Consider the following 24,648-nt stretch of genomic DNA (forward strand, 5'->3'; position numbering starts at 1 on the left):
CAAGAGAGAGTCAACGTCTGATTAGAAGTGGTCCCTAGATTTTCAATATGCTTCACCTCCTCACACCCCCGTATTGCGGCAAAGCTGCCTTTCAAGATCCGTTACGGTCGAACTTAGCCAAGAGACAGTCAATGTCCGTTTGGAAGTGGTCCCTAGATTTTCAATATGCTTCACCTCCTCACACCCCCGTATTGCGGCAAAGCTGCCTTTCAAGCTCCGTTACGGTCGAACTTAGCCAAGAGAGAGTCAACGTCCGTTTGGAAGTGGCCCCTAGATTTTCAATATGCTTCACCTCATCACATCCCCGTATTGCGGCAAAGCTGCCTTTCAAACTCCGCTACGGTCGCAAATGTATTAACTCAAGAAAACGCTGGTTCCAATATGGAGATGAAAGATGTGGCAGAGTTGGGGGCTCAATTAATGCTGTTTTGGACCCGAAATTTGGGCAGGAAGTCCAAAAAATCGGACGCCGAAGCTTTTTAGCATCCAAAATTTCAGATGTTCTTATATATCGACGTCTATGAGGCAGATTTGGAACTCCGGACTTGAAGGGAGTACACCCTTGTCCACCACATCAGTTGGCCTTCCACAGAAGTTGAAAGAGGAGGAGAGGCTGAGGAAATGGCATCTCTGCCTATCACGTGTAAAGTGTTGTCGGCAATACTTTCGTTGCACCAAATCATGTACATAAATACCATTTGGCCTCTACATTGTGTCATTCTTGATAAGAAAGACAACTATGAAATATGACCCCACCAGCGCTTCATTAACCTAGCGAAAAGAAAAACTTTCATGTTGCTATCTCACAAGAACATACTTAGGGATTCTCTGCAACTTTTTCTGTAATTTCACTTCGAATTATTCGAAAAATGTTTGAGAAATATTCGAAAATTATTCGAAATTATTCGATTCGATTCGCACTCAATCTTTATTATTCGAATTCGCTTTGCACCCAAAATTTTGCTATTCGCGCAGCTCTAATATAATGATCAAATCGTAATTCCCCTTGAAAGTCTGATAGAAACGGACGTTTTAAAAACTTGTTTTAAGAGGTTAAATTTGCCTGTTACGGGATATATAAGGAGAAAATTCTGTTCCAATGTCACAACAGTGCGCAACACAGATTTGAGAATCTGCGTGACGCAACAACTGCATTTAGCAGTTCAAAACCCGCCACGCATCCTCCAGCAAAGCACGCAAAGCTGGACGGCGTGCCACGCGCACACTGCTGCACATGGCATGCATGGCCGCGGCGCACTTGCCTTTTTGCCGCTATTTGTTTTGGTTAAGTGCAGTGCGTAATATTTGCAGTAAATGCCTGCTGCAGCTATAACGAAATATTGGCTATAACGAGCTAATTGCAGCACCCCTTCAATTTCGTTATATTGTAGTTTAAGTATATTAGCATAATTTGGTACGTATCAAGTTATTGATGTAGTATCAGCGTATTAAGGCGAAAGCCTTTAATGTCTCGTACTCGGGGCATCCGTCTGTCTGTGCCCTGAAACGGTGCCAGCTGTGGCCTCTACCCCTTACACTCTCTCAGCAACCACGTGATGGCGCCTGCGGCAACGCTCCTTTGTCAGACGTCTCGTTGCAGCAATCAGTTTAGTTGGATATGGCTCCTAAGCGGCCCAGTGATGATTCCACGGCAAGCGGTTCGGAGAAGTGCCCCAAGAATGTGGATTCCCCCGATGCCATGGCATAGTCGGTTGGGTTGAATTGCCATGCACTTTCGCCGGACACACTTTAGAATTCACAAAGTGTCCTTCAATTTTTCCAAATTACCCTTGCAAATTTGACATATTCAGTTTTCAAATGTGCATGCAGGCATGGGGGACGATCTTGTGAACACCCTCAGGAGAGTGATGGCCGGGATTGACACCTCGTCCCAGCCGCCTGCCACGAAGCACTGGGGCCTCGGTCTCAACAACCGCCGCGACGACAGGCAGCTGGTCTTGGCAGCGCTCACTGCCGGCTTGTACCCGAATGTGCTTCGAGTGTTGCGGGGCAAGATAAAGAAAAACCAGATCATGCGCGAAGGAGTCGAGTTCGCCTGCCTGTAAGTGTTTTGGGGGAACTGCCTGTTGGCCGTGTTCTGTCTGTTCCTGTTTAGGTGCAGTCGGAAATTAAAGGGATACTAAATGCATGAAATATATGTGCATACATGTACATACACAAAACCTTGACTCTTTTATAACATCTTATTTCAAGAAGTTGAAAAATAGACAGCTAGAAAAAAACGATTCTGGAATGTGAAATCAATAAGTTACGTCCTGCATGCGCTAAGTTTTCCTGTTTTTCGGTGTCACCAAGAAGGGTCTTTTTGACGTACGGAGTTGTGTAGTATCGGATAGACAGGTACACTCGGGTCATGCAGGGACCAGAAGCTGGCCGCGATATCAGAGGACTCGCTACTCCACAGAACGCCGCCAGTGTACGAGCACCCGTGGTTGATATACTACAGCGCATTGCAGCCCTCGGCGTACCAGCGCACTACCGTGTACGACTGCAGCATGGTCACATCACTACATGTGCTGCTGTTCTCCGGTCTTGGCACTCATAAGAAGGAGGTGGGCAGTTCTGCCTTTTTGCAGCTGCTTGTTCTACAGTGGCTGTTCTACAGCTACAGAGATGGCTCTCTGCTGTGAACGTCCTTGGTGACAACATGTGACGACATAAAGCACTGCGTACGAAAAGGCCTTATGTCATCATACATACGATGATTTAAAGCACTATGTACGATGACGCAGGCTTTGCGCAAATATCATTTTACCAGTGCTCGTTACAGCTACAGAGATGGCTCTCTGCTGTAAACGTCCTTGGTGACAACATGTGACGACATAAAGCACTGCGTACGAAAAGGCCTTATGTCATCATACATACGATGATTTAAAGCACTATGTACGATGACGCAGGCTTTGCGCAAATATCATTTTACCAGTGCTCGTTACAGCTACAGAGATGGCTCTCTGCTGTAAACGTCCTTGGTGACAACATGTGACGACATAAAGCACTGCGTACGAAAAGGCCTTATGTCATCATACATACGATGATTTAAAGCACTATGTACGATGACGCAGGCTTTGCGCAAATATCATTTTACCAGTGCTCGTTACAGCTACAGAGATGGCTCTCTGCTGTAAACGTCCTTGATGACAACATATGATGATGTAAAGCAATGTGTACGAAGACGCATTACGTCATCATATGCATCATGATTTAAAGCACTACGTACAATTATGCAGGATGACGCAGGCTCCCTTTCTGTCCTCGTCGTTTAAGCGCTGTTTTTTCTTTTCGCTATGCAGCACCAGCTGGCCCAATGTCGTTCACTTCTGGTAATTTGTAGTGCTTGCACTACATGTATATCTCATTAATGAAACTTGTATGCGTGAAGAGTTCATTCTGCTTTTTGTTTATGTATTACATCAAATATTAGGTGTGTCCGGTTGCGGAGTTCCAGGGTGCAAAAGAGAACCAGCACTCTCCACCACTTGATGGTACGCGTTTAGCGTTGAGTCCGCGGAGCGTTTAATGAATAAACAGCACAGGTTCAGCGACCAGCAGTCCGAAGCGGAGCAAGCACGAGCACCAACAACCGTCCTCGTCTTCGTCTTTCACTGGCGCCCCTGTTTGCGCCCTATCCATTCTACAGGTGCAGTAGTTCGTTCAGCAAAAAAGATCTAGTGTAACCTATCAAAAACACCATGTTAAGGAAAACGTTAATGTCAACACTGCCGTCACCGCTTGCTTGCTTGCGTCAAATAGCACAGCAGCAAGTTCTGATATGCTGTGCCCCTACCTCACTTAATCGAATGCTTCTAAGACAGTTAGGCAATTTGGTGGGCGTCAGAAGCACTTTCTCCTGTGCTTCCTTCCTCATCCTGTGTTGTGCTGCTTATTTTATATGGGATGAACTAACCTAGCTGTCCCATTGTCCCATGACCTCAACACCCTCACATCCCCTTTTCTTCCAATTACAAACATGTATGCGAACAGAAATGAAGAGTTGGTAGTTTGCACTACACCTTTTCGTGTCGCTCTTTTTTCCAGTGGAAAATTCGACTCAATATAATCACGAAGTTGCGCCACCTAGCCTCCTTCATTTGCTTTAACTGACATTGAACTCTAATGTCGTAGTCGGAACAAGCTTTTTTCTGCTAGTTTCGAAGCGAGTTTGTTCCAGTAAGGGGTGTAGTCGCATGTTTCAATGAGAGTATGATTGGATTCAGAACAGCACTCGCTCTGTGGAGCAGGAAATGTTGCTTCAGAGAAATCGGCAGAGCAGACTGGAACTCTGCATGACGAATTATGTTTTGAATGTTTACCTTGCCGGAGGCACTGTGGTAGTGACGAGTTCTTGGGGTAATGGGAGACGACAGGCATGAGCGAATGACCACACGCAAGGTATCCTGGGTAACTCTGCATCTGGTGAACAGAACTTCCGCTTTGTTCCTTGTAGGGGATTGTGTTCAGAAGAACAAATACTTTGGCGAGCTTGTAAAGACCTACAATGGTACTTGGAAGCGCAAAAAACACAAGAAACGCAAGAAAGGAAGGTTAGTCTGAAGTGAGTACTCGTCCTGTCTGGTTTTCTTGTTTCTTGCGCTTCAAGTACCACTGTAGATCATTTCAAAATCGCCCAAGTGTCTGTTCTTCTGAACACAATTTCCTCCACTGGAACAAAGTGGAATTTCTATTCTTCAAATGCAGAGTTAACCAGAATACCTTGTGTGTCGTCATTCACATGTGCCTTTTGCTCTTCCCTGCCATTCCCCATTACCAAAAGAACAGGGGACTACATGGCACCTCCGGCAAGGTAAAAATGTAAAACGGAATTCATCATTCAGAGTTCCAGTCGGCTTCCCCGATTTCTGCGAAGCAGCTTTTCCTGCTCTATGGATTAATGATGAGTTCCAATGGTGGATTCAGAGTGGCCGACGAACTCTGTGCCAGAGCACTCCGCTTCGGCGGAGAGCAACCGAAGGAAGTCTGCCAATGGAACACATGCGCTCCCGCCAGAGCAAATGGTAGGGGGCGCTAGCGCACAGCTGCTTCGCAAGCGCACAGCATTTCTCGCGTTTCGCGCCGTTTTTGCCTTCATGGGCGCAAGCGGAAATAACAGCACGATTGAATAGCGCATTGCATCGCGCATGTGGTACGCCACACTCTGCGCACGTGAGGGGAGCTTGCGACTTCCGGTCGAAGCTGCCACTTTTTGTGGAGTGAATCTGGTGGCGGAGCACCTCCTGATCTGCCAGTAAAACATACAGGGAGCATGCTCAATCTGCCAGTGGAACAGACTTGCTCCGAATGGCAGAAAGACTGCTACCACAAGTGCTTCAAATCTGCTAATGGAATTCACCATAAGTACTGTTCTAAATCCCCTCGCTCTCATTGAAACACACGGCTACACAAGAAAGGAAGGCTAGGTTAAAGTGAGTGCTTGTCCTGTGCCATCCTCCCTTCTCGCGTTTCTTGTGCTCTATGCACGCAAGAGTCGAACACTCGCACGCGGAGTTGGACGGCTGCTCCGAATCTGCCGTTGGAATTCGGCATAAATCCATCGGTCAGCAGAACTTTTCATTTGTACATTGTCCCGTTCATGCGCAGGGTTACCTCTTCGACGCACACACAAACCAAGGGGACACCGACCAAGGGTGCTTGGTTGTTGATGAGCAGCGACTGCTCACATTCCGGTGCTCCGAGCGAGATGCCGATCTCATCTGGCGGTGGCGCCGCATGATCGACTACATCATTGACCTGCACATCTCGATGGAACAGTGGGAAGCGAACGGTCCAGAGGAGACCCTTCTGCGGTGTGAACTGTGGCCGAGGATAGTGGACGCCACGTCGAGTCTCTTGTCACACTGTTCGTCAGGTCAGTAGCGCCGTGGACGAGCCTTCGATTTATTTTTATTTCATTGTTTATTTTGCAGGGCTGTTACAGTCGCCGACCACTTTTTCAGACGCCTTATTTTTAGTATCTGCCTGAATATCCAGAGGGTGCTATAACGCAGTGACGCACTCCATAGAGTCAATGTGAAACACCAATCAAAATTTCAGATGTTTGAAACCCTTCTCTTTCTATTTTCTGGATTTTTTGCTTTCGATCGCAAATCAAAAGCTACCGAAAACCGCTGAAACCACAAACAACATTAGTACTGCCATTTTGTGTTTCTGCAGCCTCAAACCCGCATTGCATGCGTATCGTCAGCTGATCTCGTCAGTTGTGCACAGTGCCATTTGCGTACGCTTGTATTGTTTGCGTCACAGCTTCAACAACCGCTAGTGGTTCCATCGCCATGTATGGCGCTGACGTTGTCTTCCTCATCCCCCTCCTCGGCCAAAGCTTTCAAGTGAGGATATTACAGCTGATTAACGATGGGAAACAGTTGGTATGGCAACGTAGAGCCCCGCGGAAACAGATCACCATTGTTTCAAGCCGCTGGGTAAATAAAGTGTCTTTTTTGCATGAATTCATTTTTTCAAGTTGCCCAATTTTCCGGACGCTATCTCGGCCCCACGAGGGCCCGAAAAATTGGTCGGCAACTGTAATTCTTTCCTTCCCATTGACGAGTATTGTCGTCATGAGATTTTGTAACAAAATGACTGATCACAGTTGCAGTAGCACCTCGTTGATACATTCCTACTTAGTACGATTTCCCGGCTCCTACGCTTGCAGTCGCGAAAACTAAAAATAACTCAATGCACCTGTGTGTAATACGTCCCAGTGAATGCGTTCCCGGAAAATACGATTATTCGGCAGCAACGTTCAGCACCGCGGAAAACTGCGGTCATATGATAACATTTTGTAGCCAGAAACTCAGGTGTGCAATGTGTCACACCAGAAATTCAGGTGTGCAAAAAGGGTCCTCTCGTGCACTTGTGAAGCGCGAAGTGGCAGACAGCCGCTGCGCGGCGGCTCCTCCCCAGTGCCTTTCCCCCTCCACATCTTCTCCAAATAGCTCGATCGCTGCTCTCTGTCAACCACACACCGACCCGAAGGCAGGCGGCGACGCTGGCCATCAAGATCCTCAAATGGCTTTAAAAAAAAGTCTTCTTTGTAGCACTTGACACGATTTCGCTGAGCATTGCAAGTCCTTCATCCGTAGCACGGTACACAGATACACGCTTGTTCCACACACTTTTGTTCAGACCCTCTGGCTACAACAACAGCCGGGGGAACTAACAATGCGGCACAAAGAATGGAGGCTGTCGCTCCTCCAGTCCGCCACGGTTCGGTACAAGACCTACAGAAACACACATGCCGCCACCACATCGCCGCCACTGCACAGCACGCTGCACAACACGCCGCAACACGTAACTATAACGTAACCATAGCAACACCGCCATTGTGCCCAGTGGATACGGCCAATAATTTTCTCCACATTTTTCTCCCAGGGCGCGTTCGTTTTCGGATTGCTCCGCCCATCGCGCGGCACCATTCGGCGTTCGTTGTTCTCTGGCTGGACAATTCTGCCTACCAGTGGGTCGTCAGAAGCTGCCAGAAAAAGTTTGTTCTGGAAGATATCTGGAAAGTTTCTGGTTATCAGACGCCAAAGCAAGACGATGCGCGCTCGCCACCATCTTTGTGAGGACTCGACGGATCGTAGTGCAGGCGCTTGGGGACTTCACCTTCGGTTGCCATTATGCCGGGCGTTACCTTTTAAAGCCCATTCCGCCGTGCGAGATGGTGCGATTACGAGGGGCGGCGAACACACCGCCGCATGTCTCAAGTTAAGACAGAACGCAAACTGATCAGCGTGAGTGTGCAATTTAGTATGCAATATCCGCGAGGACGCTTGTCACTTCCGTGAAATTTCGCATATCATGTTGTATTGCGATTCCTCAACTGCGCAGAGTTGAGCTTGTTAAGCCTTTAGCGGGGTGGCAGTTTTCTTCATGGACGGGGCGTGTCGCCAATGTATGAAATCGTATCCCAAATGCATATGCTCGAGAATATCGCTTCCGCTCTTCGGCAAACGTAGCCCCATATTTCCAAGTAACAATGCAGAAAGAACCAACGCTCATGCGGTGCAAAGCTTCTTTGCTGGCTGACCTCTGGCTGCGAGCAAGGCACGGAGCAAGAATTCTTGAAGAGGCGAAACTGCGCTCGCTCGGGCGTCCTAATAAAGTCACGTAATCGGGCACAGCGCTCATGCGCCCTCTGTCGTGAGAGTCCGCTAGCGGAGAAGGAAAAATGTGTGCGTCCCTCTCACCGCACTCTCAGACGAATCTCGCCGGTTCAAGGCCATTCGTCGCCGATTCGCCGTTCGCGCTTCACGCCCGAATGGATGTGTTTTTGTGCGTCCTCGCCGGCTCCAAATTTTAACGCGACAGCGTTAAAGAGTCCGTTTCGCAGAAATACCGGTGTAGGCGTCCGTGTCGGTGAGGCTAGCAGTTGAGAAGGCGATGCGCACGGGGCCCGATTACGCTATCGCGTTCTACTCCTAAAGGCGAAGCTCAAGCGCACTCCAAGTTTTTTCGGTAAATTAACGAGAAAAATGGCATCACATACAGGAAAATTACCAGCGTGATATATTTTGTACAACGTGAAATCTATAATTTTTGATAACTCAATGAGTTAGATGCAACTTATTTCAACGAATGATGGGACTTACCCTATATGCCATCAATGCAGATTTAGGTTGTTGCGGTGGCCGCATTTAGATGGAGGCGAAATGCTAAAGGCGCGTGTGCTTACATTTAGGTGCACGTTACAAAACCCCAGGTGGTTCAAATTTCACATTGTCTTTTTTTGAGAACATCAGACAAGTATCTGGGACAGCACGCGGAAAGATTGAAGGCACGGCGTCTCGTAACAACACTGGCCGTTTCGGTTTGTCAAGGAGAACTTCGCCACCAAGTTCGCCATAATAGCGCCGTCTGTCTATGTCACTGTCCGAGAAGTGCTTCTCGCAAACGTAGTCACGAGGCGTCAGCTGTCGATCTTTTTCTTGGTATGGCGCGACCCCACGCTTCCAACCTCACTGGGTCATTAGGAACTTCGAAGGTAATTACCTTCTCCTTGCAGGACGCGTACCCACTGCTGTACCCACAGCACGGCACATTTCCGCCACACCCTGAAGAAGCACTGGTCGAAATCTGCAAAGCACTCTCCTTTGTCGCGGCGTGAAAAGCGCGCGCAAACATCGAGGAGTCAGCGCCGCCGGCGCAACGCGCGAGAGCCACTGAGAGGGCTAAAGAGAAAGAAACCAGCACATCGCGAAGGGAACTTTCCCTCTCAAGGCCACCTACGCATGCGCGCGCACAACATGCGAGCGAGGAGCGAGGGGCGCGTGCATGCGGCGGCAGACGTCGTCTGCTCAGGGGCCACTACTAGCAGTTCGTTTCAAGCGCTGTACGGCCTATAATTCTGGCAGTATCGATTAGGAACTGCAGATAAAATATCTGTCCTATCTACCGATTGATGTTACAGACAGAAATCTTAGAAATTTTACAATGTACGAGCCGCTATCACGATTTTTATTCGTCGCGTCCATAGAAGAGCATGTAAAAGATGGCAACAGGCCGAAAGCGTCATCTGTCGTGCTTCGGCGTAACCGCATTCCGCCGTGACGCTATCGCGCCGCCCTCGCGCGCTGCCGCGGCCGAGAGATTCTCCTCCTCAAATACTTCTTTCTCCGTGGAGCAAGGTGCCAGGAGTTCAAAAATTAAAGATTCCCTCCATGTTTTTTGAGAAATAAATGTTTTTTTGCCCTTGCACCTCAGTATGGGCTTGTCAGCCTCAACTTTTACTGGATTCGGATCGTACGTTTTCCTGGATCGTACGTTTTATTTTCCGTGTTTTTTCAGAAACTTATCCACGAGGTTCTACTGTATATTTGTCATCAACAAAAATTGGTCCCATCTGGAACCAATGATGACCATACTCATAGTTTTGTTACTTGACGCTAGATGGCCACACATGTCCCTGTTGGGACATTTGTGTCTTGGCTTTCATTTTATTGTCAGCTTTCATTCTATTGCCATGCAGTGAAACCATCTTCGATATATCTTTTTTTACGCAATTAGTGAAATAATGGAACCCCATTGAATTGAAATAAAGGCACCATTTTATTTACAAAAAAAGCTCTACAAAATGAGCGGATAAAGTTTCCGGTAAATCTGGCACAATTTTCTTCCTTTTTCACGGTAGGGAGGACACGGCTCCTTGAAAAAAATCTTTATGTGTTGATCGATTTTGATGAAACTTAATAATGAGTTTATGTATATTTGTGGGCCGATTTCAAATATGCAGTTATTTTTCTAGTATAATGGGTAGTTTTCAAAATATAAATATTTCATGTGCCTTTTGAGGAGCGTGATTTTTCTTAAACTGTCATAGTTACAAAGAAAATCAGCATATTACAACAATGTGGAATCGGAACTGTGTGTAGTGCAACGTTCTGTGGGATTGTCCGGGTGGCCATGCAGCCATGGGCGAGAGCCTCAAACACATGCTTACCAATCTAAGACCTGCGACCCTGGAGGAGTGGCTGACGGACTCTTCTCCAGACATCATGAAGGCACTACTCGGATATTTGAAACTTTTAGGCTTGTCTGATGGCTAAGCCTTGCGTTTTTTTATTAGTGCACCCGGACTGGGGTTCGTTTATTTTTGATAAAGTTGTTCTCTCTCTCTCTCTCGCAAGTGAGTCAATTTCAAGCTGGGATTTGCCAGCCATGACAAGTGGGTCGTTAGCTACTTATTGCAACAGAAAAAAACAAGTAAAATTTTTGTGTCGGTACTCTGTGAAGGGGGGACATGGCACTTGAAAACGTTTAAAATTCTTGATTTGTGTGCCGATTCCAAATATGCAATTATTTTTCTAGTACAATACACATAGTTTTTAAGGTATCAAAGATTTCATGTCCCTAACTTGGAGCGAAATTTCTTTTTTTCTTTTTTAACTGAGACAGCTACAAAGCAAATCGGGGTATCTCAATAATCTGCAATGAAAACTACATGCAGTAGAACAAGAATGGATATTGTAAGTCCATTCAAACAAGAGTTGTGATAAGTTGAACATTAATGTGCGAAATCCCAGCTTCACATCGGTTCACTCATGAATGTTGAACATGCGATAACGTTTTTACAAACTGACTTTGAAATCTATTCTTGTTCTACTGCCTGAAGTTCTTATTCCAGAATACTGAGATGTGCTGATTTACTTTTGTAACGGTCCCAGCATAGGAAAAATTTCACACCCATAGCGGCACATGAAATTACTGATATTTTAGAAACTGCATCTTGTACAATAAAAATAATGGCATATTTGAAATCAGCACACAAATAGACACAAACTCTTCAAGTTTCATTGAAATCAATCAACAACTTCAAAAATAAAATTAGAAGCAATGTCTTAATTCGTTATAGTGGGAGGCATACCATTGTACTTGTTAAACATTTTTGTTGCGCACTATATTTCCATGTAGGGAATTATCCTCATCTAGTGAAGTTACGATCGTTCACGCAAAAAAAAAGAATTCGTGTAAAGGGGCCTGTCCCGAAATGATAACAGCCTAACGAACCGCAAGTACAAATTGGCGACCCCCTTCAGGAGTCTGCCTGCCGTTTCTGCGACTGAAAGAAGTGGCAGATGATAGGGTGTTTTAGCAGCAACGACAATATCGTACAGTAAGTACGGAAGTAGCGTATCATCATCACCAGCATGTAGCTTTTTTTGGTCGTCAAGTAGCGACTTCAATCATATAATCAAGTTCGCGTACGCAATAAGCAACTCAAAAGGCGAAAAAGTTCTAAAGAATGCTGCTAGCTGACCACGAGGGTACGGTATTTCTCTGCTTTAGTAGCACTGTACAGTGAACTGGCACTGCTAAAACACTGTAATCTTCTTCGAGATAAACATATATTCGCTTTCAAATTGGATTGTTGTTTAGGGTTTAACCAAAGACTACTCTATGAAAATGGGGCGATTTTTAGCCACCCCAAATAAGTCACAGTTATTGGCTGTGTTCTCTAGAATTGTCATGTCGTGATTACAGTAGACTCGGTAAACGGAAATCTCTTAAACGGTATTGCTGCGTAAACGAAACAACTGTCTCTAATGTGATTGGTGTCGTACTTGAATTCTGCACTTCTGGTCATCTCTCAGGAAACGGAACTCCTCTTAAATAGAACATATTTTTGTGGTCCCTTCAGGTTCCGTTTAATGATAGTCTACTGTATTAATAAATACGAATACCAGGATTTCTAAAGACTAATTGCGTCTTTAGAAATCCCCCTACTGTGCCCCAACTAACTAGGCTTGTGCGAATAGTAAATTCTAGGTTCGAAGCGAATAGTGATTTGGTTGAATAATTTCGAATCGAATTCGAATAGTATATATGTCGCATATTAATAAAGAAAAATGAGCATATTTGTCATTACCTAACTAAACTGCTGCACAATATTTCTTTTTTAATTGAAACGAGGCACGTGCAAATGTCATTCTTTTAGATGCGAAGTATCTCTTGCTCGGGGGTATGTAACGCGGCGTGGTCATCCGCACGCAGCGTTGTGGTCCGCACTCACACTAAGCATGCGCGATTCTCCTCCTTCCCTCTCTCCAGCTGCGCGTTACTCTCTCCACTTCTCTACCAGCAACTGCTTGCGCTTCTCCTGCGTTCTCGCTTCTGCTCTCACGGCGTATACGCTACTCTCCTCCTCTAGTCTCCTCTCCTTCAAGTGGTAGAGCCAGTAGAGCGCTGCGCGCGTTCAGTCCAGCGCTTGCCTCGGTTGGCTCCTCTGAAACGCGGGCTCGACATGCCGAAATTCTCTCCTGTGCAGCGCCGCGATGAGGGCCAGCGCATGCGCGTCCCCTCCCCCTCTCCTCCCCTATGCTGCCTCTCTCTTGCGCGCCTGTTGAGCGCGTTCCCCGCACGCCCTGTGAGAATTAACGGCCAGGCTAGAGGGAAGACACGACGCGCGTAGCGTTCCTCTTCGCGTTCCACGATGCGAGGTCGGTAGCATGCCCAGCGAACGCCAACGGAACGCGATTGTGCAAGTGCTCCGGCTTTGCATTGCCTCATGGTCCCCTTAGCCGGGAGATGGTGTAATTTTTTTGGTTCAGAGCAAGTGGAAGCAACTTTGAATAGTAGCAGGATTTGACTTTCGGTAAGATGCAAGTGCTAACCTGTAAAATATGTCAAGTTTTAAAAGTTACTATACATAGAGCATATAAGCTGGTATAACAAGCTTTTAAACTTAAAAAACGATGATTCGATGCGAGGGTAATGTGTTCATTTAACCTTGAAGTGGGGCTTTGCGGCAGTGCGGATTTTCCTTGGAAAGGTGTATTCACGGTATAGCACCCCTCCACTGCAGTGAAACCACCTTTACAGGGGGTTAAATGCGGACTAATTATGCACCTATTCGTTCATTTCGAATACTTCGAAATTTCCAATAATTTAAATTCGAATCGAAGCGAATTCGAATACTGTAATATTCGTTCAAATATTCAAAGTGCTCGAGTATTTGCACAAGCCGACTACTAATGCATACATCGCATCAGGGTTGATGCAGTCCCGATACCGCCCTGATGTGAACCCGGCAGACTTCTTCCTGTTCCCAAATCTTAAGGGAAGCCAGAAAGGTCGCCATTTCTACGGAGCGTGTTAATCACGTTGAAATCTGTGTATAGACGCCCGAGAAAACTATCAGAGTTTAAATATGTATAGATCGGATCAGTAAATTCTTCATACCAGACCCAGTCTCATTACTTTATGGGCAGACCCTGTAGTGTTTACAGACTGCCTTGCTTGCAGGCGTGTTGAAGTGTTTCCGCCTCTTTTTTTTTATGTTTCAGGGGATGCGTGAACAACCACGTCGAATGGACTACAAACGCTCACCGAGCCACCAAGTGCGTGCGGTACCAGCAAGAGTCTCATGGCCCAACACCCGAGTGCCTTCTTTTTTTTGTTCTGCTCCCTAAGTTTTTTTTTTTCAACATGAACATGGTGTAGTCATGTCACAATTGCCATTGTTCCAAAGGGACATTGAACTTGTGAAGGAATGTTAAAAGCCCTTTTCATTTTTTCAGTGTCTGCAGTTTTTTTTTTTCACATCGAGCCGTATCGTAAGAACTAGCTAGTAAGAAAGACAACGGCAAGGCTTCCTATGCACCAAATTCGCTTGTCTGTAAGGTGAATCTTGTCATCAGTGAAACCGGAGATGTCGGGTACTTATGCCTTTTATTTTTTTCATTCTGTTAGCTTTTGGCATTTTGCATTGAAATAATTTATTGCTTCATTCTCACTTTTTTGGTACTTTAGCTTGTTGTCATCAGTTCGAATGAAATTGTTGCTAGAGCCAATTAGTACTCTACATGCTTTTTTTTTTTCATTTTCATCAGCTGCACCCAGTACGGTTGTAGTGCTTCCTGCAAAAAGCACTGTTTGCTTCACCACATTACAATTGCTTGACGATGGGTTGCCATACAATGAAACTGTATTGCTATTTTGTTAGTTCCTGTGCTTCACGCTCATAACACTGTTTTAATTGCTACATAGTGTTTTGCCACCAATTAAGTGAAATTGCAGTGGGAGTTCTCGTTTACATTTTTTTTTTGTCCATGACTGCATCTCTTTGTGACATAGACCACAGCCTTCTGTGTGCTAAGCTATAAAGGGCCGAATAGTACCGGTGTCGCACGGTCACTTCTGATTGTGATTGGGCCCGATCCGAGTCATATTTCTCAATCGCGATTGGGAGCCAATCACCGCTGAGAAATTCGATCCTGGTCATGCTTAAGCGGATCAGCTGTGCACCATGTGGCACTGGTATTATTTCACTCTCACTTCCTTGTCAAATCATTCTTGTCATCAGTGGAATTGCGGAAATTGATTGATTGGTTTAAAGCTTAGCACACTTGTCATTCGTTTTTGTTTTCTCATTCTCATAGGCTGTAGACCAGCAGTGTGCAGTTCATATTGTGTTAAGAAGATATGTGTCATAGTTTGTTCTTGTCCTTTCAACATACGTGTTGTGTTTGAACACAAGCATTGCTCAGTACCTATAGTTCCGTAGCTGTGCCACATACAGATTTTTAACTGCTCGGACGAGTTAAGACGATCATTTAGCTAAATTTTGCCCCTGTTCACTTGATGTTGTGCAAACAAGACTGCTTGTGAGCCTTTGCACGGTGCCTTCACAGAAGATTGTTCCAGTCTCGCCAACACCAGTTGTGCTTTCTGCAGTCTTTCACAAGATCTTGAAGGCACCCAGATGGATTCTGTTGAGCCACTTGAAACACTTGGAACACAAACTTTTTGTGTGTGTCAAACGAGGCTGTTGCTACTATTAAAAACTAACAATCCTTAAGCATGAGTCGCGGAGGCGTGCAACGCTGCGCGATGGTAACATTGTCCCTCCTGTGGCAACACTCGCCGCATTCTCCTCTGAGAGCAAACACCGGTGACATCCGCAAGTGCTCTCAACGTCACCCAGCGTCTAGTCTTTCAAGAGAGTGAAGAGAACACAGTCTCGTGACGAGCGTTGATGGATGTCGTTACGGTGATGTGACAAGTGTTCAAAGTCTGGCCTTAAGAGTGCGTATAGCTTTCTACAAGCTTAGCTTACGTTCGTTTCCAAGGAGGTGTGTGTACTGCGAAGTCCCTTTGAAGAAATTGGCTTAAGCAGTTTCAGTTTACAGTGATCCTACTGCAATGCAAGTCGAGACCAACAAAGAAAAGCCAAGCCTGTCATTTTTGTAGTTTCGTGTACAGCTTTCTTCTAGTCGAGTAGTTTTTGGCAAAACGGGCAGGGGAAATCGCCAAGTTGTGTGGCCATTCGGGCATTGCCGCTCTAGCCAATCGGCGGGCAATGAAACGGACAGTCGTGTACTAGTGGACTTGCGCAGGACACGCCCTAGACCGCTGTCTTGTGTGGCGATTAGCTGCGTGCCAACAAATTACTTTCAAAGTGAAGCCCGAGCAGAGAGGTCGGTGACACGTCACATGACGGGGAAAAAAAGTGGTCAATGAACTGGTCAGCCCGAGACTGATATTTTTAGCCGGTGGAAAAAAAAGTTTCGCTTCTCACAAGCTTCCCCTTTTTAACATAATGCCTCATTCCAGTTGGCTTTTGGCAAACGAAGCTTTTATTTCCCGGCTACGAAATTCGGTCTGACCAATCGACCTGACGAGAGCATTCCTTCGGCCTCGTAACGTCGCACGAAGTGTCGGCAGTCTCATCGCCGACCGGATATTTTTCAATGTGAACGGTGCCTTTAGAGGGTTGGATATGTTGCCTGTGCTAGTTGCATAGAGTGAGGGTCACACTTCTGTCTTTACACTGGTGTTTCTCTCAAAAAGGGCACCTTCATAAGTGATGCTTGAGGGGACAAGCTTATATAAATATGTTGCAATGTAATTCTGTACCTGTGATAGGCAGATATTTGAACACATACCTGTGATCAAGCTGCAAGCTATACTGCCAATGCCAAGTTGAACCATGTGGCAATACCTTCTGTTCTGGTGAGCTGCGAAAGAATAAACATATTTTTCCATCGTTACAAGTTCTTACAGCAACATGCTTGATCATTCTTACCCCCCCCCCCTTCAAGAGTGGAGTGGTATGCGTGTGGCGGACACCCACATACCACGACCTATTGTACGAGTCCACATTTACATCCGAGTTCAGAAGCCGCAAAAGACCGGTACGTCGCGCAGCCTAGCGGAAGAGCCTTGATGCTGCAATGGAGTTGTTCCGTTTGCATTACGTAGTCTGATTGCTTTAAGCAAACCATAATTGGTGCTCATTCTGTGCTGCTTACGATGTAAGAGAAGCTCGCGCTGAGAAGTGGCTCTGCCTTCGTGGCAAATAGTGGAACATGTCGAGTCGTGGCGCATGCGCAGCAAACCGCTGCTCACAAAGACTTAACAGTTTTCACACTCTACCCCCGCTGTTTGCAGCATATATGTTTCACATGATAAATGTTTCACGGCATTTGCTGCTTTGCTATTCAGTGATTAGACACTCTGACTGGTAAGCTTACCGTTGCACTAAAGAAAACTGGTACCATAACATAAAAGCTAGTTGTCGGTCCCTTCAATGTCTTTCTGCGATGTGTGCTTTTGTCGTCTACGTATAAAGCCGAAACTCGATCATATGAAAGCCGATTTTACGAAGTTGCCGATCAAACGAAGAAATGTCCATTCCCCGGAATTCCATAGGGTTGTCATCAATACAAATGAACGAAAGTGACATTGCACGAAACCAGTTCTAACGAAGTTTTTCCTCAACCTCAAATAATAGTACAAAACTTGTTTCTAATTTTGCCGCAGACAGGTTTTCTTCGGGGGTGCACTATAACGTTAAACAGCCGACCTATTCAGTACTTTAGCTTTACTTGACGAGGCTGCATGCCGCACCCATGCCTGTACAGTGGACTGCACAGTCGGTAGAGCTCTTGCGTGCCAAATTGTGCTAGGCGCTGCAGTGGTTTGGCGTCCCCGTAAATTCTCCCACAGAAACGCTATGGTCGTTGCTTTCGTGCCCGAGATACCTTAGCCTTAGATGCTTCGTCTTATATGATGCCTCATCAACCGCGAAAATTGACCGTCAGCGGCGTCAACACAAGGGATGCAAAGAAGCATCACGTGATGACGTCACAGATCGCCAAAAGTTGTGACGTCATGTGATGACGTCATCACATGCCATCGTCGCTTTGTCGAAGGTGGGCTGATCACGGAGGCAGTGCAAAACCAGGTGAGGCTCAGAAAGCTTGCCGTGCCTCCCATCATGAAGGCAGTGCAAAACCAGCTGTGAGGTGCAGAAGACTTTCTGTGAGGGGTGGGGGAGTATCAATACATCGACTGAGAAGAAAGAGAAGATGGCTTTCGCCTTCGAGTCGTTTTAGGCGAATGCATAAGGGGTCCTGTGAGTTTTTCATGGTTTATGCAACAGGGGACACTGTTCGTCTCCTCGCAACTGTCTTGCTCGCATAATCGCTGCATCGTTCTCCCCGTGTTTGCACTTCGGCAGCTTGTCATAGTTTCACGTGACCGTCTACCCAGCCTGCATTGCCCGTATATAGATCGAGCCTCCCATGTCCACGCCGCCCTCGCGGACTTGCAGCTGCGTCCCGGGAAAAAAATAGGTAACTGGGAATACAACTGGTTTTAACTGGACTAAACTTGCATCAACTGGTTCCCCTTGGAAACAAACTGGGAAGCAACTGGTTCCAAGTGGGATTGAACTGGAAAAGTTTCCAGTTGAACTTGGAGCAACTGGTGCCAGTTGGAGACCAACTGGTTCAAAGTGGTTATAGTGAACTAGAACATTTCACTATAAAAGTGGGATTGAACTGGAAACATTTCCAGTTGAACTAGAAGCAACTGGTATCGGTTGGGAATCACTTCAGCTTACTTGAAGCAAATTGATCCCACTTGCAGGCCGTGGATCTAGTTGGGTTCTGGTTTAGCGGAAAATACGGTATACCTTCTCGGTGTCGCTGCGATGCAACTTCAGATTTCGATGGGCCGAAAAAATTCCTTTCTCGATTTTACGAACTTCCCGATTTAACGAAATAATTGGAACGTGGTCACCACTTCTATAAACGGGGTTTTAACTGTACGCCGTCTGTTTAGTTTTTTTTTTTTTTTTTGCGCTTATATTGAAACGTGGGAAAATTAAAAGGTAAGCCTATTCGGCGGGCTATATACCGACATCTGCTGCATTACGCAGGCAGAAACATCGAAAAATCGACACACATTTGCAAGTCGAGCACACGGATAGTGTCACTGGAAAATCATTTCTGAGGAAACCGGCAGTGTGGAGAAAAGATCGTGAAATGGGAAGTTGTAATTCGTCTATGCTATCTATCAAGGGCGTAGCCAAGGGGGGGGGGGGGGGGGTCGAACCCCCTCGCCCGAAAATTTTCAATTTTGCTTGCGTATACATACACGCACACATACGCACGCACGAACATATATAATGTATGGTTGAACCGTCCCAGAAAAATATTTCTGGCTACGCCCCTGCTATATATAGATCTATATCATTCATCTACGATGGAAACCCGTACGTTTTGAGAATTGAAAGCTGGCGGCTACAACGCGTACAAAAAAAAATGTTCTTGTGCAGGTCTTGGTGTAGTTCTAAATCCTGCGCTTAATGAAGCTCCGCTACCGTGAAACCTGAGGAAGTGCGTAGCACGGCCAACCCAGCGATTCCATTGGCTCTTGCCACCGCCTCGGCGATCGCGCGCTTGCCGAAGCGGTGGCGCCCTCTCTTCCGCGGCGCGGTTGTCAGCCGCATGCTTCAGAAGCGTTTTTCGCGATTTTAGGAAAATATTGCGATTAACTCCTGGTTATTTCCTTAATTTATAGTATTTAAGACCTTGTTTATGTTGCACTGGTTTTGAACATTGTTAGCCTTGTTTTAGGCCTGTATCCATTGCATGACCGTGCGACATGAGATGGTGGATGGACGACAGGCCGGGCCCCTAAAGTTCTATAGCTAGCAATTCGTCACCCCGCCTGTGTGATGGAATGTACTTGGTTGTGCTGCCAATGCTTGCTCCCACATTGTGACACTATTTGAGAATCGTAAGTTTATCACCCCTTCCCATAAGGAAACTCTTTTTGCCTCTTTATTCCTTGCAAATTAGAAAACCGGGTGTGCGTCTGGTTTACCAGCCTGCCTTTTGATTTTTGTCAGGATGTCCGGTCGCTCGTAATTCAAGTCTCATGTCAAATCGATCAGGCAGGCCAATATTTCAACAAGGTTTTTTATTTGGTACAGTGTAATTACCTTCCTGCTTAATAAGTGACTTTGACGGGATTTGACTGTTTTGATAGAGGGCTCATTACGTCGGCAGATGACGTAATGCGAACGCTCCAGTCATGTTTGAGATCGCACGATAACGTGCAAGTACTGCACATTTTTCGAAGGTTTAACGTGCGACTCACCAAGTGAAATTTTTCGTTCCAGTTCGTTTTCAAAACGTCCTCCCGCCAGCACAGTTTCCCGCCCTCCACTTTTCACGCGTATTTGACGTCACACGTGCAAGCAATTTCATTCGCTGTCCTCGCTCGTGAAATTGCTTCTTCTTGTTCCTACCGAACAGACAAAATATCTTTTAATGGCAGTATACTTTTATTACCCCCTCAAACTCTGCAGCCGCTTCTTTCTGCGGACTTCGAGTGTCGCATATACGTTTGCGCAGAGGCCGTATTGTTTGAACATAGCGCCAGGTCACGCAACAAAGGGAACGGTATTAATATCGACGTCCGGACGTTTTCAATAACGCTGCACGAGTACGCGCGCTCCCGCACTAAAACGGTCCCCGCAAGAACCGATGCCGCAGGCACTTACTTTCTCGTAGGAAACGCAGCTATACATACAAAGCTTCCACCGCCCATTGCGCCTTTTACGGGGGCTTACGCGAAATGTCATGGCTCGTGATATCTGCTGCTGCGCTGAGAACCCATTACACAGCCCCGTAAATGGAAAAAAAAAAGGAAGAAAGTCCCCATTTCACGAATCATACCGCGAACTCTCTCCCTCCCGAGGCTGCGTACAGCGTGCACCGCGCTCGCGAGAGACGCTCGAGCGGTGAATTATTTCCCACGTCCACGCCTGCCATCAACAATTTATACGTAGGCGGTGCAGAAGCGCGACGAGGCTTAGCAGAGGCGGCGGCGGTTTTTGTCGCGAGAAATATATAGCGGACGGCATCGCTGGATGGGAGACGGCGCGCGGGAGTGCACGCAGACGGCGATGCGAGAAAAGCATACGAGGAACGACGTCAGTACGACAAGGACTGACGTCGCGTTGTACGCATAACGAAAGCAACGCGCGGTCGTGCAGCCCTCGAGCATGATGATCCGTCTGCGAGCGAGGCCATGGTGTGGAACCGAGATCTCTCTCGTGCCTCCGTTGCCATGGCGACCAACCGGGAGTTCGGGAAGAGAATGGGGACGGAAGGAAAGGGGGGGGGGGGAGATGGCTGGCTGGTGGCGCGCTAGCGGGAGCGGCGGCCGGGTCTTTTCTCTATCGACCAGTCAGCAGCCGTCGCACTCCACGAGATGTTTCCTTTCTTTATTTTCTGTCCCGTTATGTTTGCTTTAGTTCGCACAGACCGCGACTGAGCACTGCACTCTCTTTCCCCAAGGGCTGCGTAGTGTGCGCTACCTTCCGCCTCGCACGCGTCCCTAGACCCCCATTTTGCCGGATTTCCTTTGTGCTCCCCGGCTTTGCTTGTACGCCGCAGTCGATGGTTGTTTTCTCCGCCCATTTCCAGAGCAGAAGACGTCTGGCAGACTTTTGGAGAAGCCTGCGGGCAGCCCTGTCGGGCGATTCTGTATGTTTTATCTGACAGAATCTGTGCAGTGCTGCAGACAGGCAAGAATACGTACTTAGACACTGGTCCTTATTGCGCAAAGGGAGGTATATGGCACCGAACTTAAGCACCAATTGAAGCAATTAACGTTACAGCTGTAGACCGGCGAATCCCAGGGTCTGAGTTGAATACTGCGATTTAAGAGTCCCTGGAAATAGAGTTTGTCCCGATTTTCCCTGTGCTCGCCAGTCGCTCACACATGCCTCTCGGTAGGTAACGTTGCCAGTGAAAGTGAAAGTAGAACTGGGAGTTTGGTTGCAACTGTATCTATAGCTTTAATAGTAAGTGCGCTGCGAAGCATACTTGTTATCACTGAAAGCCTGCGCCACAGACAGGCTCTAGCCCTTCCATCAAGCCAGCTTAGTTCATGCATGCACCGCACCCTGGTGTTTCGAGGCATCGTCTGTCATCCCCATTCGACGGTAGACGACAACGGCGAGATATATCTCGCCGTTCTGTTGAGTGCAGTGAAAGCACGCGTCGAACAGTCACACCCTGGTATGTATCAGCGCAAGATTATACAAGACACGGCTAAGCTTCCAGAGCGTTGCACGCTTTTACTGAGGATGACGGCACATTTAGGATTCGCTGATGCAGAAAACCTCGCTGTCATCGCGTCCGGCTACGTAACGTCTTCAACGCTGCCACGGACGCGGCCGCCTTTGTTTTTGCGACGCATTCTTGCTTCCAGGTTTACTGTTACTGCATCGCGCGCGCATACCACGACGCGGGAAGGGAAGAAGGGGATGTCGGGAACGGGGAGGTGGGAGAGGGTTGGAAACTCTCCCGCACCGCTTTCTCTCTCGCCGTGACGTATAGTGTATGCGCTGTAAACAGACGCCCGAGAAATTCGAGGCAGTGCGAATGAATAATTCACGGCGGTCTTGCGGGTATACTGACAGAGCGAGCTTCTATATGAAGAACAGGAAGAAATGACGAAACAAAACATTCGCATGGCTCGACTTCGCGTGTGTTTCAAGTATGCGGCTGATACGAGCGGACTGTTCGGCGCCTTGGCGCTGTATAGCGTGCGGCATATCCGTGAAAATGTCTCGATTTATTACGTTACGCCTTGCGAACGCGAAGAAGGCAGCATCAACTTACCGACAGTGGTGGTGTTTCTGAGCGAAACAGTGGTGCATGAATGACATAATGCAGCGCTAAAAACACACACCACAAAGTAAGGAACACAAACCGACGGGACTTACTTTGTGGTGTGTGTTTTTAGCGCTGCATTATGTCATTCAGCAAGTACCAACTCGCCCAGCAACACGTTCTTCTGCAGTGGTGCATGACAAGGGTGTTGCTTTCGCAACAATGCGTCAACGGCTGACGGGAACGGCGAAGTGTAAAGTTTATATTACGGTGAAGGATAACGTTGTAGTAAATCATCATCATCGTGTTTTTTGTGTTGAGCTGCAGGAAGAAGACTTCTCTTGATGTCAACAGATGCACTCCTTAATGTCACCAGGTACAACAGAGTTACATTCCGGTAATTCTCGACGAACAGGGGTCACCTATTCGAAACGTAGGCCGTGTGACCGAGACTTTCATAGTTCGCTCACCGTTGCCCAATTCAAACGTCACGATATTCCATTGACTTCTTGACTAGGACATGTATCCTTGTCTAAGTGTTGGCTCCTGCTTAAGACCTCCCTAGCGCGCCCACTCAAAGATTGAAACATGGCCATCTCGTTGTGGCCGCTTGACGAGGACAGACATGTTGAAATGCTGTCATTCTGACCATAACTTGGCTTATTCGTCCCCTATTGGTTATAGTTCGAACATCGTTGTCCTGCAGTGGCCTCTTGACTAATTCACGTCTTGACAGAGTGTTCCCTAGTTCGCTTACTGTTAGCCAGCTGAAACGTCAGTAGCTATCAATTACGTGACTTTGACAGCTCCACGTAAAAACGTGGGTTTTTTGCTAAGACTTCAATGCTTCGTTCGACCTCAGTTGATCCATTGAAACGTCACACAATGCGTGACCTTTTGATGAAGACAGGCTCTTGCCCGCCGGAGTATTGGATCCTGACGTGTACTGAGTTCTCTTGTTCGCCTACTGTTAGTCAGTTCAAACCTTGCAACTTTGCTGTGAGCACCTGAGGACGATATAATAGATAATCGATAATATAATAGTAATGATGGAAGCGTAGTAGACAGGGAGTGCTGCGTGTTATCCTTGACCATCTGTAGACTCTTTCTTCAACTTGCACGCACAATTATCGGCATCGTCACACTCCTGCAGTACTCGGAACGATTCTAGCTTCTCTCCAAACATGACGCTACAAAAAATTTATTTTCTATTCAAATTAGTTTTAATGAGATATTTAAAAGACAATGTTTCATCATAACATATGGATACTTAATGGCTTATACTGAATGGGATTTATTTAGAAGATGACAGCGTCGGTGAAACATGCAATGGGTTAATAAATGCACATCGGCGTCAACTGGTTTGAGGGCATAGGCGTCCGCAGTGTTCTACATTTGGGGGGGGGGGTGCGAGGTGGTGAATTTTCGTCGCAGCTCCCCCCCCCCCCTTTTTTCCCAACCCCCTCCCACTGAGTTCCTTACCATCAGAAGGCAGTGCAATTACGAGGTATTAGGGATAACAAAAACAACTTGTAGGCCTGGGCGAGTCGGTTCATCTTGCGAGTAACTTGAACCAGCGCGAAAAAAAAACAACAAAAACAACGCGGACAAAGAAGGGACGTCCAGCGCAAGTGTTCTCGTGTGTGTTCCTTCTTCGTTTTACTCGCGGTCGCTCTATCTCGCATAGACCACAGACCGACGACGGCAGTAGTCATTTTGGAATGTCGTCCCGAGAGGTCATCGCGGACGAAGACGACGAAGGCATATTGTTCATAGTATCGAAGTCAAACAGACTTTGCACCGGTGGTTATAGACTAACGACGATATTGTGACTGCGAGGAGTGCGACTTTGTGCGTGTGGGCTCCCCCTCGCTCTCTTTCTCTCTACCTCTAACTGTCAACCTCTCCTACCCCTTTACCCAGCGTAACAGGGGCGGCACCAGTGGGGGGTTTGGGGGGGCTCCAGCCCCCCCAAAATTTCCGCCTGCCCCCTTTTTGCCCCCCCAAGAGCAAGCATAGTCAAAATACAATGCATATGTTCCCAGCCTCTCTGCCCCCCTGAAGGAACCCACTTGTCGTGGGTGCCCCCCCAGTAAAAAAATCCTGGCGCCGCCCCTGCAGCGTAAGGGTGTAATACTAGTTTTCCCAGACTGATTAACATCCCTTCCTTTCCTCCGGCCCTCTCCTGTTCCTTCCC

At 47.0% G+C, this 24,648-nt stretch overlaps 1 protein-coding gene across 1 annotated transcript in view; it reads left to right on the top strand.

Moving 5' to 3' along the window:
• The window catches only part of LOC119407261 (ATP-dependent DNA/RNA helicase DHX36), a 62,905-nt gene extending 46,930 nt beyond the window's left edge, over positions 1-15,975 (top strand). The window contains exons 16-19 of the mRNA XM_037674147.2: positions 1,831-2,062; positions 2,381-2,573; positions 5,617-5,884; positions 13,818-15,975. Coding sequence (XP_037530075.1) covers positions 1,831-2,062; positions 2,381-2,573; positions 5,617-5,884; positions 13,818-13,828 — 704 coding nt within the window. The 3' untranslated portion in view covers positions 13,829-15,975. The remainder of the gene's footprint in view (positions 1-1,830; positions 2,063-2,380; positions 2,574-5,616; positions 5,885-13,817) is intronic.
• The last annotated feature ends 8,673 nt before the right edge of the window (positions 15,976-24,648 follow it).

This window comes from Rhipicephalus sanguineus, chromosome 10, assembly GCF_013339695.2.
Source record: "Rhipicephalus sanguineus isolate Rsan-2018 chromosome 10, BIME_Rsan_1.4, whole genome shotgun sequence".
In the NCBI taxonomy this organism is placed as follows: domain Eukaryota; kingdom Metazoa; phylum Arthropoda; class Arachnida; order Ixodida; family Ixodidae; genus Rhipicephalus; species Rhipicephalus sanguineus.